Source organism: Rhopilema esculentum, chromosome 7 (assembly GCF_057945365.1).
Source record: "Rhopilema esculentum isolate cy_ngs chromosome 7, ASM5794536v1, whole genome shotgun sequence".
In the NCBI taxonomy this organism is placed as follows: domain Eukaryota; kingdom Metazoa; phylum Cnidaria; class Scyphozoa; order Rhizostomeae; family Rhizostomatidae; genus Rhopilema; species Rhopilema esculentum.
Genome location: NC_142821.1, coordinates 433243 through 448718, shown reverse-complemented (window position 1 = coordinate 448718; position 15476 = coordinate 433243). Strand labels below are relative to the sequence as shown.

General features: G+C 37.5%; 1 protein-coding gene across 2 annotated transcripts in view; it reads right to left on the bottom strand.

Annotated features, from left to right (window-relative positions):
• Positions 1-16: 16 nt before the first annotated feature.
• Positions 17-15476, bottom strand: part of LOC135683580 (protein unc-80 homolog) — a 45171-nt gene continuing 29711 nt past the window's right edge. Inside the window, exons 34-43 of one of the 2 annotated variants that reach the window (XR_010515785.2) lie at positions 14824-14903; positions 14035-14155; positions 12507-12546; positions 10814-10869; positions 9933-10182; positions 9218-9439; positions 8818-8913; positions 5427-5515; positions 317-3229; positions 17-282 (exon numbers count right to left, since the gene is read on the bottom strand). Coding sequence is in view for 1 of the 2 variants with exons in the window: in XM_065198879.2 (XP_065054951.2) it covers positions 1736-3229; positions 5427-5515; positions 8818-8913; positions 9218-9439; positions 9933-10182; positions 10814-10869; positions 12507-12546; positions 14035-14155; positions 14824-14903 (2448 nt within the window). In the remaining variant the exon portion in view is untranslated. Of the gene's footprint in view, positions 3230-5426; positions 5516-8817; positions 8914-9217; positions 9440-9932; positions 10183-10813; positions 10870-12506; positions 12547-14034; positions 14156-14823; positions 14904-15476 lie in introns of both variants that reach the window. The other variant, XM_065198879.2, reaches the window with a different exon arrangement.

Here is a 15476-nt window from a genome sequence, read left to right as displayed (position 1 = left end):
AAGACAACCGACTAAGTGACTGTTAATAAAATTACTCAATTTAAAATACAAAACTTGGACATCTTCCTTCAATATTCAAAGATTAATTAACATAACAATTCCTAACTTAACCATTGATATACAAATGTATTTCATGAAATATACAGTTAATTCTTGTTACAAACAGTACTAAAAATTGAATGCTTTAAACAAATGGTGCAATATGTTGATTAAATCTTCAAAACCGGGCTTGAAGCACTGACAACCGAGTAAGCGCATTGATTGGCTGGATGTATGGACTGGCTGGGTGCATGGATCGGCTGGGTGCAGAAACCACCTGGGTGCATGGATCGGCTGGGTCAGGGATAAGCTGGATGCAGGGATCGGCTGGGTGCAGGGATCACCTGGGTGGATGGACCAGCTGGGTGCAGGGATCAACTGAGTGGATGGACTGGCTTGGTGCAGGGATCGGCTGGGTGCAGAAACCACCTGGGTGCATGGATCGGCTGGGTCAGGGATAAGCTGGATGCAGGGATCGGCTGGGTGCAGGGATCACCTGGGTGGATGGACCGGCTGGGTGCAGGGATCACCTCAGTGGATGGACCGGCTGGGTGCAGGGATCACCTCAGTGGATGGACTGGCTTGGTGCAGGGATCGGCTGGGTGCAGGGACCACCTGGGTGTATGGATTGGTTGGATGCAGGGATCGGCTGGGTGCAGGGGTAAGCTGGGGCAAAACAGTCTAAAATCATCATATAAACCGTAAAAGACCCCTAGGGACGCGACAAAAGAACGATGTTTGGTCTGAGAGATCGCGCTGCTATTATAAAAAATTCCTGTTGGCACGAATTTACTTCCTTGACAAATTTCGTTACGTTAAATGAATGGATACAATGACACTAGCCTGCTGTGTTCCTATAAAACTTTCATGATTGTATATATGAAACCGAAACATGAACTCCAGGCCAACAGACAATTATGAATTTCTAGACAACAAGGAGTTACTAGACAATAAGGAATTACTAGCTTTCAAAATGTAACAGTGTGGGTTTTTTTCAAATCTCTGAGGAATATTTACGCATAATTTTGCAAATCTAAGGGTCCTTGTTGGGTCAAAATTATTCGCTCTTTAAGGAGACGCGAAGCAATTCTGATGCAACCAGTAAAACTGCTTTATCTGTTACTGAGCCACTATGATAATAAATTACAGTATAACATTTTTAGCAGAAGAGATATGAACTTTTACATAATTCCTTGATATGAAAATAATTTAATTAAATACAATACAACACAACCCCTCCCTCAACAGCGTGGGAAACCCGCCCCCGTCTTACAAATACTTTTATCGTCCTTGTTTCAATTCCTTTAAAAAATGAGAATATAAAATGAATCTCAACCGCAAAAAGAGCTATCATAACGTCAAACCCTTAAATTGTGCTAAACATCATTACGATTTTATTTAACAAATCCTATTGTTCTTTAACTTACAAAAGATTATCATTATAAATCTTCACAACTGGCCTAAGCAGATTTTTCTGAATTGCAGATCCTTAATATTGTTTAGCCGTCGCTACAGAAATCTAAACTTGCGTCACAAACCCTGTTCTGATGACTCGGTTCTTCGCTATCTGGTTTCTTTCTCTGTAATCTGCTCGTTGGCTCTAGATGGCATCACCGCCAAATAATACAGTCGCTTACAGTCAGATGACCAAATCTATATTTTGACGAATCCACTAGCATAAGACCCGCATATACCCCTAGATGTTGGAGACATCTTTCGCCTTAACAACGCTATCTGCACCTTGAAAATGGGACAAATGTGTGTTCCCGTTCATAATAGTCGAGTAGCAACTTTGTGATTTGCCTTCAGAATTAAGTTCATCTTCTGAACTTGAAACATCCCTCTCGCTGGAAAAATTCGTGCCCAGTTCTTCAAAACCATCGCTAGAACAGCTGTCGTCAATCAGAGGAGCATCGCTAGAGGCAGACGGTGATAAAGGTATGTGACCGTTGTGAAAAAGATTTATTGCATTTAGGGCTTCTACATGTTGGACTCTGTGAACCTCCATGCCAAAACTGTGGTGGCAGATAGCCCTATCCGATGAAGAGCTGTTGTTTTGCAGCGTCGATTGTCGTTCTGTCTCTTGCGAAAATGGAAACTGCGAGGCTTCATCTGCAAATAATGGTGAATGAAGCTCCATGATTGCATTACAATAAACATTTGGAAACATTTCAATGTTTACGTCATTTATGAAGTGACCGTCCGCTTTTGGGTGGATGTCATCATTACTTGTCATATCGAGTTTTATATTCGAGCATTGTTCAGTTTCTTCAACGTGTTTTTCGACACCAAAATCGGTATCTATTCCGGAAACGCCTCTGTTTTCTTTACCAGAATTATTTGCATCAAACCCCACCTGCTTTACACCCCCATCATTCCCGGCTTCTTCCAGCTCCCCTCCTTCGTTCTCCTCTCTATCGTTCTCCTCTCCTTCGTTCTCCTCTTCTTCGTTAAAAGAGACTTGGTGTTGCATCTTCTGCCTATAACGATAACTATTATCCCGTTTCCACTTGTCTTTCTTCCTTGCGCTGTACGATTTACTATCTTCTCTCTTCCTAACATGCTGAAAACGCTGTCGATTAAAATTATGCACTTTTGCTCGCTGACTGTCTTGCTTGTCTCCAGTGTCTACACTTGTTTCTTCGCTAACGCTTGCTTCCGTATCCACGTCTATCTCCTCCTCAGCAGACTGCCTGCGCAAAACCGGTCTTCTTTTCAAAATTTTCTTACTGCTAGATCGACTTATGTCTTCATCGCCAACACTTGGTTTTCGCACTGGTGCTTCGTCTAAAACAATTGGTTTTGAAGCAATAGTGACTTTTTTGCTAGATCGCTTCCTTGACAATACTTTCTCTGATTTGAAACTGTCAACATCATCTTGAAACGGATCTTGAGAATATTCATCTGGCTTATCATAATCTTCCCATTTCTTGTCATACTGTATCAGAGTTTCTGACCTCCTCTTATAAGTAGACTTAGTCCTTGACCGACCGCGCCCTCTTGCTGGAGGCGAGGACAGCATGTGCAATCCTTCCTCTGATTCGTTAGCATGAGTGACGTCGGCAAGTTCATCAAGTAGGTGTTTCAAAACATCTCCTTTGCAGGGGCATGTCGGTGGATTCCACAGGTCACGTTCGATCCTTGTTATACGGCTTCGAATTTCATTCGACAGGCTCTGCTCATCCTTTACCTAAAAAAGAACACCAGGTGCCTGTCAAGATTCAAAAGAAAATTTACGGTATAATTTTTATCAAAGTTAACGCCAATTTCATGCAAAGATTTTCAACTTCTATTTCACTTTCCATTGGAATTCTGTGACATTATCATTCGATGTGAACTCCTCAAAAAAAACACACCAAAGCTATTTCAACAAATCAAAAGATTGAAAAATCAGCATTTAAAAGAGCATTCCATCCATGTCTTGCCCAAGTAAACTTGCCAAAACTGCTCTAGATGTGCAAAAAAATAAATTTTTTTGGCATGTAATGGTTACCTCGGGGCAAATCTAACATACAACTATCCCGCAACTTTCATATACAATGGCTGCCCATGAAAAACATCCTTTGAACATCAAGAGCACTGCGCTCCAAGAGCTTTCATCGTTTACACCCACTGACAATTACTTAATGGTTGAACGCTGATAGGTAAATGATCGAAGCTAAATGATCGAGATGACCACAGGTGAATGTCAAGGTAAAGGTAGATAGAAGCGAGACTACAGTCAAATGATGCTTTTGGAAATTTTGAAGATGAAAGTTCATAGTTGACAGATTATAGGTGGAAGATCATAGGTGAAAAAAGATCACAGGGGAATGGTTAGTATGTGAAAAATCAAAAATGTCTTATCATAGGGAATGATCATAGTTTACTCGATTCAAGCAAGTGATCAAAGAGTTAATGATCAAATGTGAAAGAATTAAGGTAAGAGGTCATAGGGAAAAGTTTAAAGGTGAAATACCACAGGTGAAAGATTATACGTGAAAGATCATAGGTGAAGAGATCAGAGGTGAAGATGGATCACAGGTGAATAGTCGTCTGTGAAGATCACAGCTAAATAGCCACAGGCTAATAATAAGAGGTTCATGATTGTAACCAAATGATCTTAGGCATACGGGGTGAGTTCAGGTAGCGGGCCTGAAAATTTTTTGCCCGAAAAATAATAACACCCAAATACGGGGTAAACTTTAACATTTGTGAGCTTCTAAAATTAGTCAAGAAATGATGAAAATGCAACGTCATTAATTTACACCTTTTCAACAAAAAAGCGAATTCCTTCCACGGTAGCGACCAAATATATAGATTATTTTATCGATATCTTTTTGTGAACATGATTTGCATCATTTTCAGCAATTCGCGCAATTTTTTGCTTACCTGTCTATTTTTGTGATTATTGAACAGTTCGTGTTCCATTTCTAGGAGGTCAGAAACTCATAATCTACTTATAGAAGGAGCAAGCCTAATGATTTCTGTTTAAGGGTTAGCATTCACACTTAGGGTTAGCTTGAACAGCACAAAGTCCATTTCTCATTGACTCATTTCTGCAAGATTAAACTAATGGCCAAGGTAGTGGACATTGATGCTCGCCGGAAAACAGTCCTCCATTCGCTTTGCCAAGCCCTCAGCTTTGCCGCTTATTTTAGACTGTCAAAGCATTTGCCAACAGGATTCTACATACGCTTTTAAGCCCAATTTGTACAATTGCTGAAGACTGAGTTTTGTAAAATTTAGCAAAATCTTCATTTCGGACACCATTCAGTGCAAAAATGACACAAACTGACATTTATTCGTGCTGACGAAAGTCAGATTTTTCATCAATTATGGAAGCATTACAGCCGCTTTTTTTACTTCTTCGACAATCCTCCCAAGCACTATTTGCGTCATTGCTGTTCTTGCCGCTTTTTTGTGTTTTTTCACCCAAAAGATTTTTACTATATTAGATTACTTCGAAAAGCGCTCAAGATTACGACCACTTGATTTTTTCATCTCAGATATTTTCAAACATGTTCAAAATGTAGTTTTTTCAAAAAACTTTTTGTTTTTGGAGAAGACTACTGCCCGAATTTTGCCCAAAAAAATCAGCTTCCCTAATCTAGGGAGGGCTGAAGCCCCCCAGCCCCCACCCCCGCCCCGTACGCCTATGCAAATGATCACAGGTGAGTGCTGACATGCGAAAATCACAGTAACCACAAAATCTTAAAAAAGTGTTATATGCTCAGCGAATACAAGTATAAAAATGAGAAAAGACAGCTTGCTTAACTTTCAAACGGCTTTGTTACGCTTAGAAATAAAGAAAGAGAATTTTACTATCTACGGGGATTGCAAATTGTTGCTTGAAAGGCCCTTCAAGTTGAGGTACTTTGCTGCAGATACTAAACGGCAAGACATACCTTGTCAGCAATAACTGGCAGCAGATGAACAAGAAGTGTAGAGCGATTATCCACAATGAAATGTAAAAAGTCCCACATCGATAAGTCATCTGAAAAAGAAAAAAAATTATCCAACTATAAAATTACTGAAACAAACAGTGCTTGAGCTGCCAAATGCGTAGTCGAAGGCAACCTTTGCATTTTCTTAAAGACCCATACCTTCCTTTTTGGACACAGTAGTTTATGTGTTCTTGAACTATTTGTGACCTTGGACAGAGAAGGAGGATGAGCCTTACCCATAATGCAATTCAAAATCCCTGTCAATAGTGAAAAGACACCCAAAGATTCTTTTCTCTCAAATGCTTTAAATGATAGGGCTGAGTACAGGAATACCTTCCCTATAAAATAAACCTTTACCTTTCGTAAGCAAATTATTGACATTGAAGAATAAACTCTGGCACAAGATGAAAAGGTAAAGAGAAAGAAAAGGTTTTGTTTTTATGTAAACGTGTTTTGCAAATTTTAATAACACGATTGCTTCATATAGATAATTGTTGTCAAAGATGTATGCATCCTGTCTGAACTGTGAACTAGATAAAATGGGTCCCACCTCTCGGAAGCACGAACTGTTTCCAATTCATTTTAATTATGACGTACTAATCAAAACATCGATGTCGTTAAAACTTAAGCTTGATGCATTGAATGTATATAAAACAAATTTCACTAGAAAAATTCTAAATGTGGGCAAGTTAAACTGGCTCTAAATTGGTTCTTAATCGTTCTAAATTGGTAGATAAACCAGCTTTAGACGGAAAAATACCACTGGCAAAAAATTTGAGGTTTGCGGACAAAACCCCAAACCATTAGGGTGATAAGTTCAGGAAAAGCAATGAGCTTATCGAACTGTTGAAGGAATTGGCCCAAAACGAGCAAACTATTGTCTGGAAATTAAACCGAAGAATGAAACCAAAATCGTTCACGAGCGCCAAGTAACGGCTTAGACTCGCCGAGCGGGAAATGATCGGGCGAAAGCGATTCGTTGCTTCCAGATACGACGATCCCAACACACCGATAATTTGAAATTTCGATATCAATAACAGGCAGCTTTCTAATTGCATCAACTTCAATTAAAAAAGCCTGGGGTCTCTTTCAGCAAATAAGCTGATTCAAGGTGCAGCCGCTTGGAGACTGAAGCCTGTTCACGAATTATCATAACATTTAGAATGAGGTTAACCTAATACAGGTTATTAAGCAATCCGTTTATGTCTGCATGTTAAGAATTGCGTTTTGAAAGCTAATAGCATTTCATTTAATCGCCATTGTCTCTTTTCACGCGCAAATCTGCAAGGCATGTGCGCATGCGTCCTGAATGCAAATGCAGACAAACATCATTCACATATATTTAAATGTCCGTAAATTCAGTCAACGATGCAAACATTTTCTGCACACAAAAGGAAAAGTTTTTTCTAATAACTATAAAATTTCCAGCAAACCTGTTCAGATATATAGCTAGGAACATCGTTTCAACAATTCACATCAATCGATTGCAAAAACTTTAGTATTAAGATTTCATCTCGTCCCACATTTCATGGAAGTGGCTCTTGGACGAGACACATACTTAAACACATAAGATAGCAACGTCATAATGCTATCCGTCCAACGAACCCCATCATTTATCTATCAGTTTTCAGGGCTGTTTTTGTCATTTTTTGCACTAGTTATTGAAAACGAATTCACAACAGCACATAGATTCGAAAAGATCATAAAAAAATTTAATCTGGTGCATCATATGTATGAGTTTACAAAAGCACATTGCATTGTTTACCAGAAATGCAGAGGAAAACAGGCGTATGAGTGAGCGGAGTATCGTAGTGTAACTGCTACCCCAAATATCACCCTGATAACTAGCCGGTATAAGGTAACTCTAGCCTTAATGTATGATATTCATCTTGAGATAATTCCATCGTTTTAAAAAGACACTAAGGAACAGAAAAAAGCGACCGTTTGTTTCGTACATCTTACCATTTTAACAACTTTTATATCTTTCTGGTTCCTTGGATATTCTTGTAAGGATTTTAAGTGAAAAGAAAAAAGTTAAAATAGGGTAAAGAATGAGTTGAGTCAGCACTATACTTGATTTGTGACTAAAACATCTTTGATCAACCCTTGCTTCACATTGGTCTATAAACAAACCAATTATCCTGCACACAATTCTCTACGATTTGGCCCTTATCTTCTACGTTAAAAAATCTGTTGTCATAGGAAGAAAGATAAAAAATAACTGCTGTGGCCTTGTGATCACATCACTCCGTCATTAAAATGGATACATTTGAAAACACACTTTGAAAACAGGATAATAAAAACCAAACACTTTGAAAACGCAAGATAAGTTTTAAAGTTCTATTGAAACGACGTGAAAATTTATCACTTTCAAAGCGTTTTCATTTAAAATACAGAAAAATACGGAATAGAAGCATTCTTTTGGGAAAAGGATCGTAATGAGGGGGCAAAGCAAATCCGGGTAATGGGAGTGTGTAATTGAGGAAACACGACTTCTCAATTTGAGGCGTTAAAAACGTGGGTAGCATGTAATAGACGCGATTTAATGGTCTAGAATTTGCTATAGTGTTCTGAAGCTTCGGAGGCCAAGCTAATCCATATGGCAAACTGTTTCTTAATTCGCATACATGGTCCTTATTCTCAGCCATTTTCAAATAAGCACTCTTCGCCATACTTTTCTTTATCTGAGTACCGTTTTAACACTGCCATTGTTATTATACCTGGTGTATTTTCGGTCATAGACAACTGGGTGGTAGACCGATTAAACTCGGCCACATGAGCAGATAATTCCTAAAATTGTCGTGAGTTACAATCTTATAAAGCAATAATCTTTCGCGGTTCAGAATTTAAGAAACGTAATAAAATTTTCATGACAAAAGACTCCTGATTTTTCATAATCAATCCAATTTAAAAAGGAAGATTTTGAGGCATTCGCAGCAATCCAGTTTGCAATTACTTACGAATTTCCAACCATAGAAGGCCTAAAGTCTCGTTTATGAGGACAGATTATTTGATTTGATTATCACAAGAAGCTAAACCGCTCATCTCTGTAGGTGCTTTTTGCAGCTCATCTCTGTAGGAGCTTTTTGTAAAACTCTCTAAAATATGTTCGCTGCACCAAAATAACATCAAAACACCATGAGATTGGTTTGCTTTATAACTGAAATTGACTTAACAGGGGCTTTACTGCCGTTATTAAATTTCCAAGCTTGGAAAATAAAGTACTTAAAGTTTATCCTTCTTGTTGACAAATAAATTGATGCTTAATAGTAAATAAACGAATAGTAAGTGGGCACATAAACGTTTAAAATGACACAAAAAGAAATAATCTCACAGGGCCTAGAAACCCTACCTTTATTGGCCTTCATAAGTTTTTCTACTGTTTCTGCTGTTGTTTTCCAGAAAGGACCGAAGCAGTCTTCAAACGCAACAAGCATAACTTTAAGACCTACAAAAGAGAAATCAAACTGAGTCAAGAGCACCATTCTAGGGTAGTTTTATCTAAGCAATGATTCAAAATTCTGGAGAATAATTAAAGCCCGGAGAAGAACTGAAGACAGGAGAAGAGTTGATGTCCGGAGTAGAATTGGAGTCTGGAGAAGAATTGGCGTCTAAAGAAGAATTGACACTCGGAAAAGAATTGGTAACTGAAGCAGAATTGAGGCCTGGAGCCAGATTTACTTTTTTAAACACGACTTTCCATGAAACTTTACATGCCTTTAAGGTTGAAAAATTGGAAGAGAAATGCTTACCAAGAAAAAGTATTTTGTATGTCCTGGGTGAGAGATGAAGTGACTGACTTCTCTGTCGAGTTCTTATTGCTGCAACGCTTGTGTCGTAAGCGAAATCAAGGGAATTCTGGGATCCCAGACTGACCTTTGAACCAAAGTTTGAGTCCGATGCAAATGGGGACAGATATGAAAGAATAACCGACAAAGCAAATTCAACGTCTTGGGACGAAAGGCTTGGGTAATCTGCAAAAAAGCATTAAGAAAATAGGCAAAAAGTTTAGAAACAATAACATTGGAACTTGAGCAGAAAGAAAAATGATATCTTGAGCAATTGAAATCAAGACTATTATTGACATGGATCGATCAAGTGTTTCGTGTGTCAACAAAACTTACTTGATTTAGGGTTGGGGAGGATAAAATTATGCCACAAATTGATTTGCAGTCGCTTAAAACATTTTCTTTGGCCAGACGAGCTTAAACGCAACAACTTTCGATTCGATTTCCTGTTCAACAAAAACACTCTAAATGCTTTTTCATTTTTGCAAAGATTACACCGATTGCATTTCGTCTATCTAATGTCTCATATAAGAATTATTCTGTGCATTAGTTCAACAGAGACAATTAACATGTAAAGTATGTTTTTCATGGCGAATTTGTTCGAGATTACAGGCCGTTCTAGTATAACAGATGCAGTCAAAACAGATACCGGTAAAGTATTAGACCAGACAAGCCTTACCATATCGCCCTGTGCCAAGTCTGATGCTGAGAGGAAGAAACCAATGGATAAGAAATTTCTCCAGGCGATCAAGATCCGCATCCAAGTAATAATCACCACAAACAACCGGCAGGCTGAATATACTTGGATTTGCTTGAATGAGACGTGCAGCCAGTTTCGCTGCCATTGTTGTGAAAGAGACAGAAACGGAGTGAATGCCTTCACTGGTGCTGTCACAAAGAATCACTTGTACACACAGGTCGATTAATTCCTAAGGATGATAATCAAAGATTTAAATTAATGACTGGGCGTGATGCCGTCACACAGAATCACTTGCGCACACAGGTCGATCAATACCTAAGGATGATAATATCAATTTAACGGTGTTTCTTGACCTACAAGATTGAGGAGGCTGTTCTCTTTGAGAGGCTGTTTTGTTCTTTAAATGGCTTAGAAAGAAGCAAACATTTAACAACATACTAAAAGCTGTTTCGTCTGACACTCCTCAGAGCATGAAACGTCAGAATAAGGGTTCGAAAGAACACCATGAAAAATATATACCCAGTTGTTGATCGAAATAGACCAATCAGAAAAACGCAAGCACAAGACCGGTATAGTTGACCAATCAGTGCCGCGAGCCTAAAGAAAAATAACCAATGGAGTCCAAGAGAGAAAACGAACTCCTTTTTTCTACACAATAGCGGCTCTTTCGTTTGTATGTAGATCGACTCCAAAACTGCTAGATGGAAGGACGACCGGGCTCTGCCGATTATCCGAAACATGTCGTCATTGTCATCATTTTGTTCTTTATGTTGGAAGGAACATAAGTATGCTTCAAAATATTTGCTTTTTTCAAAGCCATTTTCAAAAAAGCAAGTATAGAGCACGTAACAAACACCTACTTTGATTTGTGGTTCTGAAGATATCTCTCTTTGCCTCCAAATTGTAATATTTATTCCTTCAAGAAATAATCATTAGAAAATATCAGATAGACAAAAAAATAGGTTACCATTGACCAAAAAAAGGTTTCCATAGACCAGTTGTGGTATGCTTTTGCTGGATTTCCAATTGCTAGCCAGATTTTATGATCAACTTATAATTAAAAAATATAAGTTAAGATGTAAATATTTATCTCTTGAAAAGAGGTTTATCACATATCCAGTTAGAAACACGAAACAATTAGCAACTCCAAGAAATGCAATAAAATGTCCAGTGGATAAGGAAAAGCGTCTATTTGTCAGCCATGTTTGAAACTGTGTACCCTGGTTACCAGACTCACTATACATGAAATAAAATAGAGAGTCTGGTCTAGTGCGCCCCATTCTCGTTCTGGTGTACTGATATTAACCAATCAGGAGCGAGTGTACAGATTTCTGTACGTTCAAAGGTCACAGCGAAACAATAAACTTAGCTCTGGTGTAAAACATTGAACAGAACAGAACATAAATAAATGCTAGCGACCGTAACGATTGAGTTTGAAGATGCTGTTAAAACTGTACTCAAAAGATATTTTCCGCATGTTGTGGAACTGAACACAGAACAGCATTGAAAGCCTTGTTTGTAGAGAGAAGAGACACCTTCGCCATATTGCCAACTGGTTTTGGAAAGTCTCTGATATTTCAGGCTGTGCCTCTCGTTGCAAAGAAATTAGGCCTTATTAGTGAAATGCAGTAAATAAGAAACACCGCAAGGCGCCGAGAACAAACAACAACAAACACAAGTAAATCAGTTATGGCTAATATTTCGCCCGGCATACGGGGCTTCGCTTGTCGTATTTGCCATATTTGCTGTGGTGAACTTCCAACGTGATGATTCTAACCACCGCGGTGTCCAAGCGCGCTGCCTTCATAGTGAGCAAGTAGACGTTGAAAGTACACACAATTTGTGAGGAAAATTTTAAAAGACTTATTTTAAGTTGTATACGAAATTTGACAATGATTAACATTTTATAACTGCATTGTGCTAACTTTAATTGCATGCTTCGCACATGTTTTTTGCTGCCAAATGGCGTTTTGAACCTGATTTGATTGTTATCTTGAGGCAGAAAAGTCTATTACCACTGTATTAATAATGTCGACTTTAAAGAACTAAATAAAACATATTTGCTTTAAGATTTCCCAAAACTCCTCTGACTACTGAGTTTCTTTGTTATTTATCTGACAGTCTTGTTTCACAAGCCTAGTCTATCAAATAGACTTCAGTTCTTTCAAGTAAGTTCACCAGAACGAGAATGGGGCGCACTAGACCAGACTCTCTATTATTTTATATAGTGAGTCTGGTACCCAGGGTAGAAACTGTGATGCTTTACCGAATAATGCAAATTCCAGATGAAAATAAACTGACAAAATGATCAGAAAAAACGCCGAGTATTATTTGCTTGTATTATTCTGAAACTGGATAAAAAAAGAGCAAATACTAATAAAAGCAACTAAACATTTATTATCGCCTTTTTACTTTGATTATACCTACATCATTTGCAGATGAAAAGAAAACCTGGAAGAACAAACAAGCTGCAAAGGACTAGCTTTTGGCAGAAAAGTTATGACGCAAAGTAATAAGGTTAAACTCCTTGGTTAAGTAAAGTGTGAGGCATACCTCTGAGGCAGAACTCGAGTGCATTCCAGTTAACTGAATCCTGCATAAACAATTTTATTTCTTTAAAAAAACACCCTGTTATTAATGACAACTGAATTTCCTATTATAGCATATTAATGTTTAGACTCTGTTTAGCTCCTCCCAACCGTCTTTGTTATTTTTTTTCTTTACATTATCAAATTAATGCATGTTGAATTCTATTAACTGCTTCGTGTTCTAAGAGCATTTGATTAAAAAAATCTTCATAACAGCCAAAAAAAAGCAAAAATAATTATTCAAATAACTCTTATCCTTTCTTCATTCAAGGTAATAAGTTTAGTGTAGCTCAACAGTGCCACTCGTGGTGGTGCCAATCGTAAACCCAATATTCAATGAACAGTTTGTTATGAGCAAATAAAACAAATCAACATTCTATAGCCTGAGCTGTCTTACGACTTCCTAATACCCTGAAAACTATAAGATCTATTGCTCTAAAAGAAATGAGACTTGAATAGAAATTTGATCGGATTTCGAAACTTTCAGCAGTCAATGAATTTAGACCTTTGAAGCTTTGAAGCAATGGGTCTCGATATTGATAACTTGCTTATACTATTCTAGGGAGGTAAACGGGAATAAAGTCATTATGTAATTCCAGTACCACACTTAAAGGATGTTGCAAGTTGTTCTCCCTTCAAAGGAACAAACAGTTTATTCTAAAATTGGAAAAAAGACTCCTAATTCGTAATAGCTGTTGCTAATGAAAAGTGGAATTGAGTTGTCACTCTTCATAAACAATATTAAATGGTGAAGGGCTAAACATCAGTATTTTCTGATGATAAAGGTCTTTTGAAAAATTTATCAACATTATCAGAATTGTCACAAGAATCTAATATTCAAAGGCAACTTTGAATAGAAATAGATTGTGGTACTGGGAGTTCGCGGTTGCAAAGGGACCAAAAAATTAGAAAAATTTGCTATATAATGGGAATTTCAATTTTTACAGTGACGATGCAGATGTTAAATGAAGATACCATTGTTGTGAAGCAGAATACAAAATTGATTTATGATTTTGACTCGATTTTAGCCAGTCATTTTAACAATTTACTAAAGATCTCAAAAAACAAGATTTCAAGGCATTTGTCTCTAAACATTAAGCTGAGATTCAACTTCACTTTCTCAAGCCCGCTTTCATGCGAATCTGTTTAGCTTGGCTAGTCAAAAGATTTTTATTTCAAACACCATTGACCCTAAGCATCTTTTGCCACGATATCCTCCTGTTACGCGGCATCACCGAATTCAATTGTTATCAAAATAGAGGTAAGAGCCATTTGTAAGAATTTGTGACGCTGCAATTTCCAAATGTATCTTACAAAAAGGCCCAAGACAAGTCTGACTCTTAAAAAAGTAGTTTTTTTCAGTGATTTGATATACGCGGAAACTTGAGCTAGCCTTATGTGATCCATTCGATAAACTGTATAACTTTAAGTCAATCCGGTTATGTTCATTAGGTCCGACTGAATTGAACTAATATATGATAAAAAGAACTTACTAGCTGTTCTGTGTGAATCAGACTCTTGCGTAGGATCTCGTTCATATTGTCGACTATCTGAAGGAGGAATGGTATCTTGTCATCCGTCCATTTAATTGCAGGGATCGCTTGAAGCATGAACCTATTCAAACAGAATGTGCATTTTACAACTGGTTACACATAAACTGCCATAAATCCCATAAAAGTTTCCCCCTAGTGATTTTTGAAAAGGTTAATAACTATTCTGACAGTGCTACAGATGTACATCCCGTGACAAAAAATAGTTGGAACTGCTTCCTCTGACGGCATGCAAACAGACAAAGTCTAAAACTACCTTACCAATATATCACTTTTGCTCCAAAAATTTGGATCCCTCCCCCCGTACAATGTTGATTTATTTTCTCTAAATCATCGTACAGCTTTCCGTGGAAAATATAATCTTAAGCATTAAAACAGCGAAATTGAACAGCATTGTAATGTGGGTGAGGGGAGGGGTATTGTTAAAAAAAGCTTAGGACTGCAGGTAATATTGTCAGTTTCATTCATTACACATACAACGCCGTTTGTAATACAAAATTTTTGTATTGTTTGAAAAGCAGAATCACTTTGCTTCAAACAAAAGAGTTTTCGTCTGTCAAATGCCAAGAGCATAAAATTGTGGGTGATGACAAAAAAGTGAACAGAAATTATGAGACAGAACGAAGAATGTGTTCGATAATTTATTCACATGTTATGAAAAATTTCAAAAATGTTGAAGTTGCTGAAGGAATGTGGAAAAAAAGAAGATTAAATGCATAATCAAATTCCAACCTCTCAAAGCCAATGTTTGACAAAATGTCCTGGTTGCGAGGCGCCAATGACAGCAAGGATGAAACGATGTCTGTAAGAATCTGTAGGTAAAAGAGAAATATCATTCCCTACTATGGTTGCTGTTCAAAAAGGTGTCACATGGTTCAGGCAATGGAAAAATCGAGATTTGTGTCATAAACATGTGAAGGCATTACGTTCCATTTTCAAGCTCATTGAAGATTTGTGATTTACATGATTCAGTTTACATAAAACATCATCGACATAGTGTATATAGGATGCATACAGATGCTATCATGTCGCCATTGGGGAAAAATGAAGTTTAAATGCATCAAACATACGTCATCGAAAATAGAAAACAGCAATGAATTGAAAACAGCAATGAATTGAAATCCAGCAATGAATTGAAAATGCAGAAATGTGAAAAAGATGAGGGCAAAAGACAAAACAGATCGGGTAACTTGTTAATCTTCTTTGAATGCTGCCTATGCCTGTCATAAAATATTTAAAAACGCTAACGCAAACCAGGAATAAAAACTATGAGGGATAATTGGAACAATTGCTGATGTTCACTTGTAATCATCGATGCTTGCAATTATTCCAAGTGCTAAGAAAAGGGAATATTATATGTATTATAAATGATAAGCATAATGCAT